General features: G+C 39.6%; 1 protein-coding gene across 5 annotated transcripts in view; it reads right to left on the minus strand.

Annotated features, from left to right (window-relative positions):
- PLA2R1 (phospholipase A2 receptor 1) overlaps positions 1-14,713 on the minus strand; it is a 125,724-nt gene that overhangs the window by 66,073 nt on the left and 44,938 nt on the right. For all 5 annotated transcript variants that reach the window (XM_007965114.3, XM_038002032.2, XM_007965115.3 and 2 more), the window contains exons 9-11: positions 12,859-12,957; positions 9,528-9,640; positions 1,999-2,168 (exon numbers count right to left, since the gene is read on the minus strand). In XM_007965114.3, the coding sequence (XP_007963305.3) occupies positions 1,999-2,168; positions 9,528-9,640; positions 12,859-12,957 (382 nt within the window). The remainder of the gene's footprint in view (positions 1-1,998; positions 2,169-9,527; positions 9,641-12,858; positions 12,958-14,713) is intronic.

The raw sequence follows: 14,713 nt of genomic DNA on the forward strand, positions 1-14,713 counted from the left end.
TACTGTAGCTACATTCATGAACAAATTAACTCTATGGAGAAAATAATTTTGAGAGAACAAGAGGATCACTCAGGATACTATACCGATTTTGACACCACAGGTAGGATATCACAATTCTAAACTTGTATGTTGCTAATAAAACAGCCTAAAAAGTATGTAATATAAAAACTCGACAGAACTACAGGGAGAAGTTTATACATCCACCATCACAGCGGGAGATATTTAACACTCTCAGTAATTGATTGATCATGTGGGCAAAAAATATTCAGGCTATAGATGATCTGAACAGCACTTTAACATAATCAGTTGACAGATATGAAGCATTTCATGTAGCAAAAGCAGAATATGCAACCTTTTCAAGTACATATGGGATATATAAAAAAAAATGATCACATGCAAGGCCATAATACCAACTTTGTATTTGAAAGGACAGGCACCAAACAAACAGTATTTCTTGACCACAGTGCAATTAAATTAGGTATTGACAACAAAAGGAACTAGAAACACCTGTATTTTGGGAAATTAAAAAAATCTTCTAACTAATTTATGGGTTGAAATCATATTCATATTGGAAATTAGAATGTATTCTCAATTGAAAAATTATAAAACTCTACTAAATCTTGTGGGATACAACTCAAGCAGCACTTGGAAGGAAGTAGGAAGTCTCAATAGTCTTATAAGCATACAGAAATTGAATGTGGTTTTTAAATCTCCTATATAAAATATGAGACATATTCTAATAAATGTTTACTGTATAAATGTTTACTGTTTTTATTTGTTACACTAGCTATTCAAGCATTATCTCTTCAAATACTGCCTCTTCCCATTCATTCTAACCTTTCCTTTTATCATTCCAGTGACTCAACCTCTCCTCCATGTTTGTTAATATTTTTAAAACATTTTCTACCTCTGTGTCTCTTCCCTCTTCAGGGAGGGAAGAGCCTGGGCCCCTAAGCCATTTCCTCTAGATAGAAACTTGGTAACTCTTTGCTGTTTTCTCTGGCATAGCCCTGATGGAGATCCAGGCAAGCAAGAACTCACTCTGAAATATAGGGGCTGTTGGGTCTAGGCTGTCGACCTCAGCTTAATACAAGAGCCTGAAGCTTGTTCCACAGAGACAGGTTCTAGTGTAGGCTGTGGCGGAAGCCATCAGTTTCTCTGGTACTGACCAACCTGGCACAGTTTCATGTCTTGGGATTCAGAGCTGAACACCTGAGGATGAACTAGTAGAGCTGGAATCCTGGTTAAGGTACCCCAGGCAATGACTGTGAACTGACTGGATGTACCCATATGTGCCCAGCCACTGTACTTTGAAGTTTAATTGACCATTCTGAACTGAGCAAGCGCTTGAGATTCTTAGGTAGTGGGGTGGGGGGGTTGCAGGTGGGGAGAAAGACTTTAGGAGGGAGAAACTGGACTTGCTGCTAATAAAGACAGTGGTGGTCTTGAGCAATGAATTTATACCTTTAATATGTCAAATGACTCATATGGATTATACTTTTAAAAACGACCATCGGGCCAGGCAATTTGGCTCACGTCTATAAACCCAGAACTTTGGGAGGCCAAGGTGGGCGGATTGCTTGAGCCCAAGAGTTCAATACCAGTCTGTCTCTACAGAAAATACAAAAATTAGCTGGGTGTGGTGGCGCATGCCTGTGGTCCCAGCTACTGGGGAGGCTGAGGTGGGAGGATCACTTGAGCCCGGGAGGTCAAGGCTGTAGTGAGCTGAGATTGCACCACTGCAGTTTAGGCTGGGAGACAGCGAGACCTTGTCTCAAAACAAACAAACAAATAAATAAGTAAATAAATAAATAAAAACAAAGATCTGCCATATGTCACCCCCTGTTAACCTGTGCTGATCCTTGTAGTTGATTTAGGCATTAAGAAAACATTAAGAAAGAATCAAAGGAGGTGGACCAAGGGGTAGAAGGAATTTGGAGTAAAGAAAACAGGAGCCAGAGGTGAGGGAGGGTTGGCGATGCAGCTCACTCTACTCACTGGGCTGGTGTGCGTTCCAGTGTGTGTACTGCACCGGCTCAGGTTTCCGCCCTGCTGGCTTCCAAGTGTATTCTCCTGTATCATTTTGGTCTTGAAGAGCTATCCAAAAATAACTGTCCTTCATTTTTACCACACTACTGATCAAACTGGTAATAAAAGCCTGTTCAAACCTTAAAAGGGGAAAAAAGAAGTGATTATATTAAGTTTCTGGGCAATAAAAAAAGTCATTAAAGCATAATGAAGTGCACAGAATGGCCCCAGAGTAAGCGTTTCTCATTAATTCTTTAGAACATGGAGCAGGAAAACACCCAAAGACCCTGAACATTACTAATAAATGCCGAATGTCAGTGCAATTCCCAGAAATACATGAGTGAGGAGAATCTGACTCTTGCATATGGGGCTTAATTCTTGCACGGAATAAAGTCCAGCTCCAGTTTCAAAGCACAGGTGGTAAAGTTCATATGGCCAGCAATGCATTTCTTGGAGTACGATGTGGCTTATTTTGTAATTAGGCCACACACCACACAAACCATGCCACAATATGCATGCAGTAAGGGTGGGCAGAAGAGAGGAGGAAAGATATTATGCTTTTCTGAATGAGCATTTACTAATACAGAGTTCACATGCACCCACCTACCATACTTGCCTGGGGAGAAAGAAACAGAAATTAAAGTAGCATTTTTATGTCTCCCAAATCAGTGTGTTCATAGGCACAGGTAGGTCTCAGGTTATTCAAATGTGTTTAAATCTGCATGTTCACTGAAGAAAAATGTGAAAGCCCAGGAACTAATCTAAAGCTCTACATCCACTAATGTACTTCCCAAACAGTTGAATGAATTACTGTTTAATGATTGGTGGCAGTGCCCCCTTTCCAGTATGAATGCGTCAAAAGCAGAATCTAGAAAACTTACATACATGCTTCCACATGCACACCTACCAAGAAAATCATGACTATTAAAACTTAACTAGCATTGAACCTTTCAGCTAAGTTGAAACTATCTTGAGAAAGCTATTTTTAGAACATATAAAGTTAGAAGAAACACATTTGAAACAGTGGTGACTTCTGGGCAGATCTGCTGAGTCAGTGGGAAAGCAAAGGCTGAAGCCAAACCTAAGGAGAAAGCAAATTAGACCTTTTTATTCAATTTTGGTGGTTTTTTTCATTACTGTGCATCCTTAACTTGCTAAGGGAAGCAAAAGCAATGGGGTCATTTATGAATAGAGGAGTCTCAAAGGAAATAGGAGATAAAAAGAGAGAAGAATAAAAAGAAGGAAAATTTTTAAGTGCTTTACAGATATTAGCAACATTTAGAGATCTTAGGCATTTATGGTACTCATCTTTGCAGGGGAAATGGATTTTCATCATGCTTTAGTAAATATTTTCTGCAGATACTCTATTAATAACCTAAATAGCACACAGTTGAAACAGGAAAAGTTCTTTTTTTTAAATCCAGATCATACTGGCAGAACCTTATATAAATGTGCTTCAAAAGAAATGTATAGAAGACTAAATATTGCCTACATGCTGTTGTAATTTTCCTTACACTTCAGTTGGTTCATGCTCTCAATAATATACGATCTGCTTTTCTGTATCTTCTCCAAGGCAGAGTAAGTAATACAGGGTCAGGGAAGTGCTGGGAGGAGAAGGGCAGGGTTCCTGGTTAGGGCTCCACCCCCGGCCTGTGCCCCCAGACCTAGGTGAAAACAAGCATTTCTGTTTTCGTGCCCAAATGTTGCATTTCCCAAGACCACCCTGGCTCGCCACGCCCCCATCCTGTGCCTATAAAACCCCCAGAGACCCTAGTGGGAAGAGAGACAAGCGGCTGGACATCCAGAGGAACACACCGGTACAAGAGCACACCGACAGGCACCGGCAGAGGCCGGCAGGTCATCGACAGGAAGAATGATGTGGAGTTTGGCCAGAAGGAAGTTAAGAAAATAACTCCACTTACAATAGTGCCCCCCAAATACATAGGAATAAACTACACAAACGAGAAAGACTTGTATACTGAAAACTGCAAAATGGTGAAGGAAATTAAAGAAGCCACAAGGAAATGGAAATAAATCCCGTGTTCATGGCTTGGAAGACTTAATATTGTTAAGATGCTTATACTACCCAAAATGATCTATATATTCAATGCAATCCCTATCAAAATCCCAATGATATCTTTTTCAAAAATAGAAAAGTTCATCCTAAAATCCATATGGAAATTCAAGGAACCCTGAATAGCCAATATAATTGTGAAAAGAAACCAAGTTAGAGGTCTGATATTTCTTGATTTCCAAACTTACTACAAAGCTACAGTAATCAAGACAGTGTGGGCTGGGCATATTGGCTCATGCCTATAATCTCAGCACTTTGGGAGACTGAGGCAGGCAGCTTGCTTGAGCCCAGGAGCTCAAGACTAGCCTGGGAAACATAGTGAGATCCTGTTGCTACAAAACATAAAAAACATTTGCTGTGAGTGGTGGCGGTAGATGCCTGTAGTCCCAGCTACTAGGGAGGTCAAGGCGGGAGGATGGCTTGAGCCCAGGAGGTCAAGGCTCCAGTGAGCTATGATGGAACCACTGTACTCCAGCCTGGGTGATAGAGTGAGACCCTGTCTCAAAAACAAAATGAAACAAAAAACCAGTGTGGTACTAGCATAAAGACTAACACATAGGCCAGTGGAATAGACCAGGAATAAACCCTTGCGTATATGTCAAATGATTCTCAAGAATGGTGCCAAGACTGTTCAGTGCAGAAAGGACAGTCGTCTCAATAAACCGTGTTGGGAAAACTAGACATCCACTTGCAACAGAATGAAGTTAGACCCTTACCTTATACTATGCACAAAAACGAACTCAAAGTAGATTAAAGACCTAAACATAAGAGCTAACACTATAAAACTCTTAAAAGGAAACATAGGAAAAAGGCTTCATTGTATTTGGCAATGATTTCTTGTATTTGATACCAAAAGCACAGGCAACAAAATAAGAAATGAATAAATTGGACTTCATCAAAATTAAAAACTTTGTGCATCAAAGGACACTATCAACGGAATGAAAAGGCAACCCACAAAATGGGAGAAAGTATTTGCAAGTTATACATCAGATAAGGGATTAATATCCAGAATATATTGAAAATTCCTATAACTAAACAATAGAAAAGACAAATATCCCAATTAAAAAATGGGCAAAAGACTTGAATAGACATTTCTCCAAAGAAGATATACAGCTAGCCAATAAGCACGTGAACATGAAAAGATGTTCAACAGCATCAATCAGTAGCGAAATGCAGATCAAAACCACAGCGAAATACCACTGCACACCCAGTAGGATGGCTATTATCAAAACAAAACAACCAGAAAATAGTAAGCATTGGCTAGGATGTGGTGAAACTGGAACCCTTATGCACTACCGGTGGGAATGGAAAATGGTGCAGCCATTATGGAAAAGAGTATGGTGGTTCCTCAAAAAATTTAAAATTAAATTATCATATGATCCAGCAATTTCACTTATAGGCATACACGCCAAAGAATTGAAAGCAGGGACTCAAAGGGTATTTGTACATTCATGTTCATAGCAGCATTAGTCACAATAGCCAAATGGTGGGAGCAACCCAAATATCCATTAATGGATGAATAGATAAACAGTATGTGTATATACATACAATGGAATATTAATTAGCTTTAAACAGAAAGGAAATGCTGACACTACAACATGCTAAGTGAAATAAAGCAGACACAGAAAAAACATAATGACACTTACATGAGACACCTAGATAGTTAAACTCACAGAGACAGAAAATAGAATAGTAGTTGCCAGGGTCTGGGAGGAGGGGGAATAGGCAGCTATTGTTTAACGGGTGCAGAGTTTCAGTTGGGGAAGATGAAAAGAGATCTGGAGATGGATGATGGCAGTGGTGAACAACAATGTGAATGCGGTTAACACCACTGAACTGCACACTTAAAAACGACTAACATGGTGAATTTGATGTTTGTGTGTTATGTATATTTTACCACAATAAAAAATATTAACTGCAAAAGTGTTTTGGGGAGATATGACAGTTGCAGGAAAATGGGAGAGCTGTAAAAATGCTTTAAAGTAATGCACATTTAAGCTTAGGAGAGGCACAGTGGCTCACGCCTATAATCCCAGCACTCTGAGAGGCTAAGGCAGGAGGATTTCTTGAGCCCAGGAGTTCAAGACCAGCCATGGCAACATGGCAAGAATCTGTCTCTACAAAAAAATTTAAAAAATTAGCCGGGCATGGTGGTACACGCCTGTAGTCCCAACTACTTGGGGGGCTGAGGCAGGAGGATTACTTGAGCCCAGGAGGTCAAAGCTGCAGTGAGTCATGAAGGCACCACTACACTCCAGCCTGGGCAACAGAGTGAGACACTGCCTCAAAAATAAATGAAAGTAAAATAAACTTAGGAGAAAAGGAGATATTGCAGAATTTCTCACTTTTGGCAAAATTCACAAAATTGAATGCCATTTGGATTATTTTGTACCAATATTCCATGGCTGATTGATTCAAAATTTAGACATACATGGATTTAGCCAATTATGCGTTATAATTTTGGAACTCAACTTCTGCATTCATGCTTTGTCTGGAAGCAAAGTGGCCAGGCCTGAAAAGATTTTGTAACAATCAGCAAGCAAATACAAATTTGTTACTCAACAATAAGGATCTGTTTTTCTTCCCCTCTCTATTCCACAAAGTGTTAAAAGTCTTAGACCAGGAGCAGTTGCCTGATCACAAAAGAAATAAGTAATTTGTAGCAGGTGGTTCTAATTGTGCCCATCAAACTTGTCATTCCATTGTGCAGAAGAGTGGAAAATCAATTAGCAACTACAAGCTTGGGTACTGAAGAGTGACAGGAGTGTCTTAACTCAAACAGGAAATCAGTAATGGAAGAAAATGATTACCATGGCCGTTAGTGGACACTCCTGGATCTGAGAGACTTTCTGTCTACTGCCAAACTTTCTCAGACAAAAGATGCTGTTTGCAAAAATTCCAATGTGTATTGTGAATCAAAAGTAGTACAGTGTGGACCCTTGTTTCTTCCCTGATGGGGTCTGAATGATTAAAAATCAAGAGCATTGGCCCTTCCTTTCTTCAACTCGTGAGTCCTGTGTGGGAGTCGCTGCTTTGAATGTAGACATGTCTGGGGGTAGCATAAGTATCTGTTAACTGACTTGGACAGATGACACATCCTTGTCATCTGTATTCCCTCAGGGCTTGGCTGGTGACCAGGCAGCACACCAGCACAGGGCAATCTGGACAGGCCTAGGAGGCCACGACTGGGATAAAAACAGACTTCCTATGCCATAGTTCTGCTTTAGAGCTGGATCGGGCATGAGCGCTGGCTACTGACTACAGTTTACCAGAGAAAACATTTAAAAGTATTCACAACATAGTCTTGTATCCAGTTTTGGGGAAAATGAAACAGATTTTTTTTCTCAGATACTTTCTGTCATTTGTATGAGGTCCCCAAAGGGTTTATAGAATGTGAAGCATTTGTTCTAACAGATTTCTGCCTTAGCTTGGGTCACTTTGGTGCTATGGGTTATCTATAATGTCACTCTGAGTTTATCCATTTATTGTGCTATTCTACCTTCTTCACTTATTTCTTGTGTCTGTTCTATCTCTTCAGCTGCTGGGTTTCAGAAAGCACTGGACAATAATAGCATGCCTTTTATTTCTTGTGTGTAGCATGTCAGTGTTTAATATGGGGCCTCTCACAAAATAGGTATTCAAAAAATAATTTTCTAATAAACTGTTGGCTATTAATTTTTTTGTGTGGTCAGGTAACATATGAAAAATAATTAACACAGTGCCAGGTATGTGGCAGGCACTCAATGAACATTAAACAACAACAAAAAGAATAAGACAAAAAAACCAGGTGAAACAATTAGACTTATTTTCTTTGGTAAAAAAACATAATGAAATTGTCATTAACAAAAGAGCATATAGCTTCATTGGTCAGGCTCCTGTAAAGTCCAATGTTGACTCACTGACTGGGGGACTTCCAACCCAGGGTGCTCTTGGAACCTTTTGGGTGAGTTAATAAATTGGTAAAGGCTTTCTTCTGCCTGTTAGCCAAACCTGTTGGGAGAAAGGTAAAACTAAAAACAATGCTGAAATACATCAAAAGTAGTGCTATATTTCCATGGGAGGATCTCCTGAAAGTAAAATGTTTCGCCAGGTGATTTAGTCTGCCAAATGCTATCAATATCAATCCATTTGAGTGTGTGTGTGTGTGTGTGTGTGTGTGTGTGTGTATGCATGCCTGTGCATTGTTTGGAACACAAGTGAAAGTAAGAGGGTAAGAGGAGGAAGGACATACTGGCAGCTTTGGATGTTGACTTCCAATGTGGGAGGAGCAGAGAAATTATACAGGAATTCCTCTACAAATTAGACTTAAATGGGAAGGGTCTCTAGGTAAAACCAGTTGTCCTATTTGCTGGTATTCAGTGAATATTTTTAAAGGCAATGGCCCAGGCAAATATGCAAGTGACTTGCTTTGCAGGTGTAGTTTCTTGTGGCACCACTGGAGTTCTACCCTGCTTCTGTCTTCCCTGGGAGGAATGGGTCTCCCAGGTGTTCCAGCCCCCACTGTCCTCCTGGCATCAATAGTGATATGAGGTCACCTTTGCTCTTGGTACTTTTATCCCCTACAGGTATTATGCATCGGTAGCATGCTGCAGATTGTATGGAGTGTAAAAAGGGCACAGTTTCTGTGCCAGCATCAGGAAGGCATATGTGCACAGAGAGGTCTCAATCTAAATAAAATAGAAGAAGTGATGGTGAGGGATTTGAATATCCTCTACATATTATAGTTTCTTTTCTGCTAAAAACACCCTGATACAACTCACATACATTACATTAAAAAAATACTTGTTAAGTAATGTGTTTTGGCTGAGCACGGTGGCTCATACCTGTAATCCCGGCATTTTGGGAGGCTGAGGCACTTGAGGTCAGGAGTTCAGACCAGCCTGGCCAACATGGTGAAACCCTGTCTCTACTAAAAATACAAAAATTAGCAGGGCGTGGGGGCGGGTGCCTGTAATCCCAGCTACTCATGGGGCTGAGGCAGGAGAAATGCTTGAACACAGGAAGTAGAGGTTGCAGTGAGCTGAGATTGCGCCACTGCACTCCAGCCTGGGCAACAGAGCAAGATTCTGTCTCAAAAAAAATGAAATAAAATAAAATAAAAAATAAATAATGTGTTTCTTTTCCAGTATAAGCAGTTAGAAGATAAAATCTAAAAACATCTGAATATATTAGAAAAGCTGGATAATTAATAAATCTTTATGGAAAGTAAAGGTCACCTTAAATTTTATTATTTATTACTCAAAAACCAATTCTGGAATAACGCAGTATAATTTAAATTCATCTCAATAAATAATTAAAATAATTTTGTACTTTGATGTACAGCACGATTTAGATTTTGACGAGTTATGATTGTAGCTAGATTTTATCATTCCAAGAGCCCTCATGTCAAAGCCGTCTTGTTTCTGTTAAAAGAAATTTAATTTACCTGTTTGTAATGGTTACAAGTGCAGGAGGACAGTAATAACCACTGGAAGCTTGGTCAAAGCTTCGAAGGACTGTGTCAATTTTGTAACAGAATCCACCATGTCTCTCCCATCCCTTAAAAAGAATCAAAGGGAAATTAAGGACACAATCTGATTTAGTTAAATACCAAGAGATATTTTTGCATACTCTTTTACCACCTACATGACTGTCTTCTCTTACTCCTTTAAAACTCCTTGAATTTTTGTCTTGATATTTTTATATTTCTTCTATCTGGTAACACCATTAACTACAGCCACTTCCACATTTATTTGATTTATTATCTTAAAACCTAAAATTTTTAATTTACTTAAAATGTGAAACCTTAAAAGTAAATAAAAATAAAGGGCACTCATTTGAGATCTCTGCCTCTCTCTCTCTCTCTCTCTGTCTCTGTCTCTGTCTCTCTCTCTCTCTTTCTCTCTCTCCCCCCCTCTCTCACCCCCGCCTTACTTACAGAATTTCATATAAATGGCCCTGACAGGAGGGTAGAAATTAAGTGTTGACTCTAGGGTCAGGATGCGTGGGTTTGAATTCTGGCTCCACTACTGTGTAACCTTGTTTAATATCTTAGTTTTTTCATCTATACAATGAAGATAATAATAGTATTTATGGGGCTGTTCTGAGAATCAGAGAAGGACAATGCAGATAGAGATTTCAGAATTGAACAGCGGGGAAAGAGAACATGAACAAAGAGAATATGTATCTAGATAATATTATAGATTTTTCCAACTTTCATATTGATTATTTCATGTAATCAGTATGAAATTCATTTGATTCATTGAGATTCATTGAGATTAGGGACTTGGATAAAGTCAAACTAGTGGATCAGCTGGGCCTGAAACCCAATTCTGGCACAGTCCAGGATGGTCTTGTTTGGAGCATAATGCTTCCAAATAGAAAATGGCCAATATATGTATTTTTTCTATCTTTTTTTGTAAAGATTATTACTAAATTAACTGGCTCGCCTTTTAGAGGGGAAGAAAGTAAGCTTTGGCACTCAGACAATAATGACAAACACGCAGGTCTACGTCTTCACCCTGCGAACAATGAAGGGCGGCTCTATTCTTTGAAATCATGCAGTACAGTCTATGGTCATACCAGCCTGAACGTGCCCGATCTCATCGGAAATCATACAGTATGAAAGACATACATTCATTTGTCCTCTATATTTAAACTGAGCTATTTTAGTTCTTTTTTTCCCAATATTATGATCACATGATTTTTATCTATTTTAATTTATTCACCAGTTTTAAAACACTCTTCATTTTATGCTATGCCAATACTTGCCAGCTTTTGATCAGTCATAACATGATTTCTCATAAATTTCTTGGAAAAGATTGTGGTCTTGCGGTAAATTAAAGAAAACCTTAATTTAGAAATCAGCTATGTTAGTTCAAACATATCATTAACTGAGGTGGGAAGCACAGGAGCTCCCACATCCAGCCATCTAGGATCTGCTCTGAACTCACTCTCTTCCACCTCTATTCCCAGTCTTCTCTCTGTGAGTACCTGACAGCTCCATACAGCTCCTTCAGGCATCCCTCCAGGATAGGAGCAGGGATGTTAGACTGCTCCTGCACTTGGAAGGACAGGGAGAGGGAGGCTGGCAATCTGACCTTTCTGATAATGTATTTCTTCTTCGTTAGAAGTTTTTAGATCATAGGCTGCTTAGCAAACAAAAAAATCCAGTAACTGAACAGGCTCAAGAAAAGGGAGGGAAAAATAGATCTGGCATAGAATAATCAGAAAAACAGACTTGTTACTTCAAGGCTTTGTCCACACAATGAATGCGGGAAGGATAACTGAGTATATCAGTTAACCCTTTGTACACTAGGTGCTATTTCATTTTTAAATGAAAGGATGGTGGTGATAAGACTGAAGGAATTGCTCATATTGTCCAATCCCAAAAAAGTGACTCAGAAGGAAAAACAAATCACTTTTTTTTGCTTTGAAATTATCAAGATTGATTTTACAAATTGATTTTTCAAGTGCAGACTGTTTAGAGAATTGCATTGAAGCAACGTTCTAAGAAAGAGAAAACTTTCAAAACCATATTCATAGACTGATGCATAATAAAATTAATGGAAATTTCCTCACAAAGCTAGAGAACTGGCTATGAATTCAGAAACTTTAAATACTGCTAATGCTGGCTGGAAAACGGAAGCCGTGAACAAAAGTTTGAATAGAACATCAGTTCTGCTTCTGCAGTGTAAAAAGTTAATTGTCCTTTCAACAAAAATAAAACACGTTGAGTTTCCCGGGAAGCCACAGTAAGACAAATACCGCCACCCTCGCCCCTGCCCCGTCTTCAATATTTCAGATCAGGTAGAGATTAATCAGATATCAGCTATAATTCAGAAATTGTAATCATTAGATAAAATGGTGACATGTCAGCTATGGCACATCTATTATCCAGCTAGAGTATGAAGAGTAGTTCACATGTTTACACATTGATTAACGAATAAAATGAAGATTCTAAGGGGATGGGTCATTGTTCAATTGCAACACAAATAATTGGATTAGAAGAGAAAATAATTAAAGCATAGTTGCATAAAAACCAGGTCTGGAAAACTGTTGAGACTGATACAGCATAGTTCACTCTGACTCAGAGGAACACAATTGTTTTCTGACACCTCACTTGAAAACTAGGAAAACCATAGGTCAGGCACAGTGGCTCAAGCCTGTAATCCCAGTACTTTGGGAGGCCGAGGAGGTAGATCACTTGAGGTCAGGAGTTCGAGACCAGTCTGGCCAGCATGGCAAAATCCTATCTCTACTAAAAATACAAAAATTAGCCAGGCGTAGTGGCACATACTTGTAGTCCCAGCTACTCGGGAGACTGAGGCACGAGAATTGCTTGAGCCTAGGAGATGGAAGTTCAGTGAGCCAAGATCGCGCCACTGCACTCCAGCCTGGGTGACAGAGCAAGACTCCATCTCAAAAAAAAAAAAAAAAAAAAAAAGAAAGAAAGAAAGAAAGAAAGAAAACTAGGAAAATCAAGTGTGAGACAGCATCACACAGACAGGATAGTCACTGTACAGATGCTGTATCAGGACCATTTACATTTTTAATCTCAAAAGAAAAGCAATCCCGTGTAGAAGATAGCAAGACAATGTTTCTCAGGACAAGAAAAAAAGAGGAAAGGAAAGAAGGGGGGTTGGGAGAGAGAGAGAGCAAGAGAGGAGAGAGAGATAGAGAGAGAGGAGAAAGAGAAATTCACTTCAAATTGATGGTGGAATTGGTATCTAGCTATGAAGTTCCTGTACCTAAATTGCAATGTTAACAGCATTTACCTCTTGACATCCTGATTCAGCATCAGAGAGGACTTGGCCTGCTTTTTTACAAATGTAAAAAAGTGTTTCTTCACAATTTTTGACTTTCCAGTGTCCCTCCTACGGAGAAAAATGTTACAAGAGAATGAATACACTCTGTGCTGATGCTGGTGGGCCATAGCAATTCTTACAAATAAAAATATGATGAATAATGTGCTCCCGCATGGGATAATGTTTCAGGCAGTACCCCACTTTGTCATGGAAAGGGTTCACACTTTCTCTAGGGATGGGAGGCCCCTCTCTCCAGCACGAGTTCCAAGGTGTTCAATCTGTAACTGAGTGGGCGGGAGAGAGGAAGCAACTATCAACAACTGGTGCTTCTTGATAGCTGCCATGTGCTGGCTTAATGCAGGGCGATTTTCATCTATTATCTCAATGCTCCAGTGAAGTAGGGATTATTATTCCCTTTTTAAAGGTTAGAGTTAGCATTTTACATGGTCCTAGAGTCAGTAAAAATTGGAGCTAGGATTAATACAAAGGTCAGCCTGGCTTTCCATTAAGCTGTTCCCAATTTTTCTGTGAAAAGATGGGTTACAGCCACTGTTCTCAATCTCGGGTGTGCTCCAGAAGCACCTGAAGGGCTAACTGAAACCTAGCTGACTGGGCTGCATGACCAGTGTCTCATTCAGTAGGTCTGGTGGGACTTGAGAATTGGCATTCCTAACAAACTTTCAGGTGGTGTTAATGCTGTTGGTCTGGGGGTCACACTGTGAGAACCACTGGGATGAAGCCATCCTCCTGACCAAGTGAGAGTGCTGATACCTCTCTTCAACCAATTCTAAGTGTTACATTAAATGCTTTGCTGCTTTCATGTTTCTACCTGATGCTGGGGAAATTCCTAGAAGCTACCATGAAGCACCCTAGGTAATACTGGCATAGATGAAATTCACGTTCACCCTTCAGTGATCCCTCCATCAGGAATTCGAACAGCACCACCCCATCTCCTCTTTATATGCTAGGCAGATACTTTCATGTTTTTCTGTAATCCTATTGAAGGCTACTCTCAGATCTTTCATTAATAATGATATAATAATTGCTAACAGATTAAAATTTTATCTTCCTGTAGGATTTTTTTTAATAACACAAATCAGAACCTTAGGCTAAAGTTACACAATTCAAATTCCAGGTGGTATTTCACACATCTAGAATTTTAGGGGAATGTGGAGCCCTTCCATGACCCTTAGAAAAATATAACATCCAGAGCTGACACCTTCATCCGTAAGAGGAGCCCTGCTTCGCTCCCCCAGGGAGTCTTCCAGCAAACCATCCAGTTACAGGATAGTGTCGGGCATTCTGCAGTTAAGAACTGTTAGATGAATGGAAGAACAAATGAATTGTTTCCTAGGCTCTCATATTCAAATTTGTGTCAACTGTGATTTGTTAACTTGTTAATTATAATAATTATATTCATACTGAGTTCTACTCCAGGAAATAAATGTTATTTTTTATACATCTACTATTCAAGGAGCTTCTGAGTTGCCAGAAAAGGGGCCACAAAATATTACACTTATGGCAGCATTGTCCTGACATGTCCAATACTATTAATACCTATCCTCAATCTCTTAAAATAATCTCTGTCCAAATACTGGTTCCTGTTCTGTAAACTTGCAGAGCAACATACCCATGCCTGTCAATAAGAAATGATCACCTGAATTATATCAAAACTAATGAACCAATAAATCAGCAGATACTGTGGAATAAACTGTGGTGGGCCAGGCGCGGTGGCCCACACCAGTAATCTCAACACTTTGGGAGGCCAAGGAGGGTAGAGTCCAGGAGTTTGAGACCAGCATGGGCAACATGAAACCCCACCTCT

This window comes from Chlorocebus sabaeus, chromosome 10, assembly GCF_047675955.1.
Source record: "Chlorocebus sabaeus isolate Y175 chromosome 10, mChlSab1.0.hap1, whole genome shotgun sequence".
NCBI lineage: Eukaryota > Metazoa > Chordata > Mammalia > Primates > Cercopithecidae > Chlorocebus > Chlorocebus sabaeus.